This window comes from Ipomoea triloba, chromosome 3, assembly GCF_003576645.1.
Source record: "Ipomoea triloba cultivar NCNSP0323 chromosome 3, ASM357664v1".
Lineage (NCBI taxonomy): Eukaryota > Viridiplantae > Streptophyta > Magnoliopsida > Solanales > Convolvulaceae > Ipomoea > Ipomoea triloba.
In genome coordinates, this window is record NC_044918.1 from 7,748,942 (window position 1) to 7,755,607 (window position 6,666).

Below are 6,666 nucleotides of genomic sequence, written 5' to 3' on the forward strand. Positions count from 1 at the left end.
ATGTAAGAGATAACGGAGACTATAACAATAATGATATTTTTATCCCAAAAATTGTATAGCAATTCTAAAAACACAATGTACAAAATGGTCAGCACTAAAAATATGAACATAAATGAATGATATAACTTTGATTGAGACTTATTATATTTTTAGATAGAGTTAATACCATCCAAGATCCCTCGAGTATAGTGGTTCCGCCATCTATGGTCCTAAACTTTCAAATCAATCCTCCGTCATCCTCATTTTTTTGAATTTGACCAGCCCTAGTCCTCTCGTTAATTTTCTCCGTTTGAGCTGTGAAATGTGAGGGCAAATAAGAAATTTTACATTTTTCTCTCCAGATGGGGACACGTGTAATTAAACTTCACGTCGCCGGCACCACCGGTTTTCCCCTAAAACGAAACCTAGCTGTAGAGAAGATGATTTGGGCATCGGATGTGGCTGAAATTTAGGTCTGAAGCAATGACAAGAAGAAGAAGTTCTTTGAGAAGAGCAGAGAGAAACTGAGCGTGTCGGAAGCATTTGTTCGGTCTTCGACGGCAGCCATGGGGAGTAGATGATATTGTGCGGCGTCGATGGGGAAATCAACCGGCAGGTAACTCCTAGCGCCATGGTAAGTAAGGGAGAACTTCTGTGAGTGGAGATCGTTCACTTCTCAATTTTTTGATTTTTTTTTGTACAAAAGCAAGCATTTTATCCAAGAGAGCATCCAGATTCACAGCAACTGTACAAGGGATCCATGTGAAGACCACAACACATTGAAACAAAAAAAAAAAAAAAACCATCATTTACAAGCACATGCATACAATTCTAACAACAATGAGACTAGGCTGGTAATCTGAAATACTGAAACAGGAAAATAAAATCATCTCACCCTGTAAGCTACGTGTTGGCAAAAATTAATTGAATAGGAAATGGAGTCACGAAAAACCTCTTGACAAAGAATTTGCCCTCGAATTCCACCACCGCCCTGTGGATTTTCAAGCCGAGGACACCGAACACCCGGGTGATGACCTTGAGCAGACCGGTTCCGGCCGCGAATTTCGAAAACGATGGAGTCCAATGCGTCGTCGTTCTGGACCGCGATCGGTGGAGGATCCAGGTTCCCTCACCGCCTGACCACCGTTTGAGACGTGCAATCGCGAAGCCTTCAAATCAACAGAGGTCGTTGGAGGCGGAAAGAGAGTGAACGAAGCTTACAATGGACGGCTGAGCAAAATGTAAAACGTCTTATTTGCCCTCACATTTCACGGCTCAAACGGAGAAAATTAACGGGAGGACTAGGACTGGTCAAATTCGAAAAAATGAGGATGACGGAGGGTTGATTTGAAAGTTTAGGACCATAAATGGCGGAACCACTATACTCGAGGGACCTTGGATGGTATTAACTCTTTTTAGATATTTAGATAATTTTATTCGATAAATTCATTATAAAATTCATAATGACTATGTTATTTGTGCATCATTAATTACTAATGAATTACATCCTATGTTTGAAATAATTGCTCCTTATTAAAAAACAAACAAACAAACAAAAAAGAGGAAACAAGTATTAATACCTATCTTTGATTGTTTTTTTTCTTTAATCCAAAAAGCGTGCGCACACACAAATATGTATGTAATGTATGTATGTATATAGGAATAAAATCATATGCTAGCTATCACCCCAAGTAAAAATTGCAAATTGATCTCAATCATGGATTTTCTCAAGATCAACGGTGGTAAAACAAGGTAATTTAGAAGAAATATAGTGATATTTTGAAAAATATTTTAAACTTGAATTACATCGATGGACAATACAAAATGCAATGATCAATAAACGAAAGTACACACAGTGATATGTGAAGTGCATTCCCTTGAGTGTACTTTAAATTTTGAAATGCATCGACCAATACTACAACGCATATGATCAACACTACAAAGTGTATTTATCTTGAGTGCACTTTTACATATTATCGGATGCACTTTGTTGTTGTGCATGATGCACATTCAAAATTTAAAATGTTTACAAAAATGTCAATGCATTTTCTTTTAAGATTTTGCATTTTCTTTTAAGATTTTATCTTTTTACAACCATTGCTATGCGGTTGAGATCAATTTGTAGTATTTATCTAGACGAGTGTTCTCACCAAATTCCATATATATAAAAAATTTCTATTTTTCTATTTGTTTAAAAAAAATAAAAATTTTCTATTTGATTAAAATACAATATAAATTGTCTATATAAAATAATTTGATAAAAGAACAAAAAAGTTGGACCAATAAAAAAAAACTGGAAAATTTGTTGGCATCAGGAAACACTGTGTAGTTGCAGAGAAATTCAAAGTCTGTGAACAATGAAGAAGGGAGAAAGTAAACAAACAACAAATCCTCCAAAGCATCACGACTCTCCCGTGAATCGGACGGCGTACAGGACACTCAGTTTGACCCGATCTCTCCATGATGACCCGTTCACCGGGGCGAAAAAGTCAATGTTCCGGTCTCCCAGATTATATTATTAAAATCGCAACGTGACCCCTCCAAAATCCAAATGGCGTTAAAGCCAAATATTCTTGCCCACTAGTCAGTAAAAAGCTAGCGAAATTATGGATTGTGGTCAGATGTTATTCGCACCTAAATTTGACGAGGCAGATTTGTAGATTAGAGCGTCGAGTCAGTCACCTACTGTTTACTTTATCGTCACTTTTCTTTTCAAAGTAGTAGAAAAACCCGCAATTACTATATAAGAGTATATATTTGATAAATTTTATACCACAATTAACAAAAGAATGTAAAAAAATAAAGAGTTAATTTCAGTAACGATCCTCCGACTATGTTGATTTTAAAAGATTAATAAATTACTCAAACCTGTAATGTTATAATTATCAAGTCAGTTGTCGGACCAATTTGGGTTACCCCACTTTTTTTTTTTTCCTTTGTTCTTTAACTTTGGCCAATGTCTATGGGGCAGACTGCACATAGAGCATTTTGACTCTTGTTTCTGAGCACTGTTCTTTCTCTCTGCATATATTCTTGCATCTTTTTCTTCTTGGCTTCTGATTTGATGCTGAAATTAGGCAAAAAGTTGTAGCTAGCAAGCACTGAGAGTTGCCTACTTCCGTGTTCTTATACGCAGGCATGGCGGTAGAGCTAATGATGAGTTACAGGAATGTTGATGTTAATGGCGGTGGGGGTGGGAGGATTGGGTTTGTGAAGAGTTTGGAGGAGAGCAGCGCGGTGGTGAAAGAAGCGGCTTCTGGGTTTGAGAGCGTGGAGGAGTTTATCAGATTGTTGTCGCAGGGGAAAAAGAAGCAGCAGGGCGACCGGGAAAAGGCGGCCATGGAGATTGATGTTGTGGCTGATGTTGCTGTCAATAAGTTTAAGAAGGTGATTGATCTTCTGGGTCGGACCCGGACCGGGCATGCCAGGTTCCGGCGAGGTCCCGTCGCTTCTTCGCCGGTTATGGAAGCGCCGGCCGATAATAAAGTGTATAGCCCCACGCCGATTCAGCAGGTTCCGCCTCCCGCATCTTATGATTACAGCGCCGCCGCGCATCGTTTCTTTCAGGAGAGCGCAGCGGCGGCGGCGACGGCACCGATGACGATCAGTTTCACTTGCTCGCCGGAGATTTCACGAGCCAATTCCTTCAATATCTCGTCGTTGACCGGGGAGACTGAGAGCAAGCCGATGCTTTCTTCTTCCTCGGCTTTCCAGCTCACCAATCTTTCCCAAGTTTCCTCCGCCGGAAAGCCTCCTCTCTCCACGTCTTCCTTGAAGAGAAAGTGCAGCTCATCGGAGAATAACCTCTCCGGCAAGTGCAGCGGCTCCTCCAGCCGCTGCCACTGCTCAAAAAGAAAGTATGTAATTCCCTTTCTTTTTTTCTCTCTGTCAATCATTAATCATTATTATCCTCGACGAATCACTGATTCTATTACTGGTAACCAAAACAGGAAACTAAGATTGAAGAGGGTAACAAGAGTTCCAGCCATAAGCATGAAGCTTTCAGACATTCCACCCGATGATTATTCATGGCGGAAATATGGACAAAAGCCTATCAAAGGATCCCCACACCCAAGGTATTCTTTAATCCTTGTTTTTTGGGTGATTAACAAGATGATTAGCTTAAGATTGCTAAGGCTAATCTAATCATGTATGGGTAGTTCAATTAGTTCATAAATGCCAGGTCGTGGGCAAGACATAGTGTCGGTGTTCTTGTGGACACCATACACTAATCCTCTCATTTAATCTAATAGGTTACTGAATCATAGTGTCCGAGTTTCACCCTTTTGTAGTGGTGACTTATTGTGCACATCATACATTTTTCCTACTATGAGTCTCATCTAATAAGTTACTAAGTCATAGTGTCATAGTTTTAACCTCTTATGTTGGTTAATGTGGGTAACTTCTTGTGAACACCATACACTTCTCCCACCTAATAAGTTATTGTGTCAAAGCATAGCCTCTTGTGTGGGTAACTTTTTGTGGACATCATACACCGTCCCTCCCACTTAATAGACTACTGAGTCACTGCCCATTTATTCCTCCACGATCCACAATTTTGTAGGGTTGAGGTGTAAGATTTGGGATTAGGGATTCCTTTTTTTATGAGCAAAATTGCTAAGGTTAACAACAAAATGAATTGGTTGCAGGGGGTACTATAAATGCAGCAGCGTCCGAGGTTGTCCGGCACGCAAGCATGTGGAGAGGGCGGTGGATGATCCGACCATGTTGATAGTCACATACGAAGGCGAGCATAATCACTCTGTCTCCGTCGCAGAAACAAATGGATTAATCTTAGAGTCCTCGTAATCGCCTCATTAATCATTGTAATCATGTGCTGCGTACTTAAATTAGAACTGCATGGATCGATCATCATATATATAGCTTTAGTTTTCGATTTGCCCTGTAAAAAAGAAGTGCAGGCTGCATATGTTCATCACTGGTTCATCTGCGTAATGTCTTTGTAGCTTTAGTTTGATCGAGGAGGTTTTAATGTGTCATCAATCTTCACTGCATCTCAAACGAGATCCAGCAATGAAAAAAAATTTCCTGTTAATTTTTTTTTTAATTCACATCAATACTTCTTATCCTTTCTAATAATTCATCCAAAGTCATGTAACTATCGCATATTGTATGACCACTCTAATGTACTTGTACATTCATAATAGAGTTAATTACCGAAATGGTCCCCCGACTATAGCGTAATTACCAATTTGGTCCTCGACTATTTTTTTTTTAACTAATAAAGTCCTCAACTTTGAAAATGTTAACCAATTTAGTCCTTTATTAGGTTTGACGTTAAAAGTCTGTTTAATTTAAGGGTATTCTTGGAATTTCATGTTGCTTTCGAGCTGCCCAGGCTACCCACGTATCCACTTCAGAAATTACACTCAAAATTCCAAATTTTCTAGTTCCAGAGGTTGGATGTGCTATTCTTGTGGCTGCTGCATGTTGCAAGAGCGAGGAAGAAACTTGGCCTTCTGCATCTTCCGCTGCTCTACCTAGCCATCGCTCTCCTCCAGATCCTTCTCCAACTGCCATCCGAACGCCTCTCTCACAGTGGCGCAGCGGCACTTGCGGTTGAAGTTTTGCTGTGCATGCCCAGAAGCATTTGTGTCGTGGTTGCTTCTCTTCTTCCTTTGCCAACTCGAAATTATATCGTTCCCCTTGTGGAATAAGTACATCTCACAGTGGCTAAGTTGTTGCTCTTGACTCTCTATTTGGTTCAAACAGTATAGCTCCCGTGCACACCTCTAGCTTTCAAATATGGCTACTGCAACCTGCAATCTCTTTTTGGTAGTCCTAGAAGCCCAGTTTTGAGGTGAAAAATCATCTTCATTTTGATGACAACATTACCAGGGACTGTCTCATCATCATCATCCTTTTGTCACTCTAAGATAACCCCTTCACGATTATTTCCCACTGCCATTGATCCAGACGCTTGCAAGACCATAATGAAACAAACAGTGCCGAGCTATGGCGGAAGTGCGACCAGAACTCCGACAGGTTTGCTGTGGAAGTTCTTGGACAAATTCCTTCCTTCCATAGAAGCTGCGACGATGGAGTTTGGTTTGGTCAGAAGCGAATTCAACCACCCCAGAAAAGTTCAAGTAGTTGCAGATTGTGTAGAGCTCATGCAATTCTTTTAGGAGTATAATAGATTTCTTGATTTGTTACTCTGTTAGTGCAGTTAGAAGTTAGTTAGGTTCTCTGTTCATTACTCTCAGTGATGTATATAAACACTAAAAGCTTTCAATGATGAGAAAATATCACTTCTTTGCTTCCTTGTCTCTGCTTCTTTTGCTGCTCCGTCACAAAATCTCCATTAATGAAGCTCCGGATATCATTAAAGCTCTTGCTAGTAAAACCAAAAAGTCTTGCCACCACGCCGACGCGCAAACTTCTCTCAGCGCCGTTCTCACCAACCACCTTACTTGCATGGACCGTTTAGACTCACCGGAAAAATCTCTAGTGAAGGGAGATCTTGAAGCCCAGCTCTTAAGATCTCTAATAGCCTTGCAGTTCTTGCTGAAATCATCTGCCAAAACGAAGAGGAGAACAATTTCCACATACCTTGTGAAATTCAAACAATACCCTTAAAATAAACAAACTTTTGACGTTGACCTAACGGAGGACTAAATTGGTTAACATTTTCAAAGTTGAGGACTTTATTAGTTAAAAAAAATA

At 40.0% G+C, this 6,666-nt stretch overlaps 1 protein-coding gene across 1 annotated transcript; it reads left to right on the top strand.

Annotated features, from left to right (window-relative positions):
• The first annotated feature begins 2,939 nt into the window (after positions 1-2,939).
• Positions 2,940-5,053, top strand: LOC116013620 (probable WRKY transcription factor 7). The gene is made up of 3 exons (XM_031253470.1): positions 2,940-3,836; positions 3,930-4,055; positions 4,629-5,053. Exons 1-3 carry the CDS (start codon positions 3,118-3,120, stop codon positions 4,786-4,788), a joined length of 1,005 nt encoding a protein of 334 aa, XP_031109330.1. The 5' UTR covers positions 2,940-3,117; the 3' UTR covers positions 4,789-5,053.
• Positions 5,054-6,666: the final 1,613 nt, after the last annotated feature.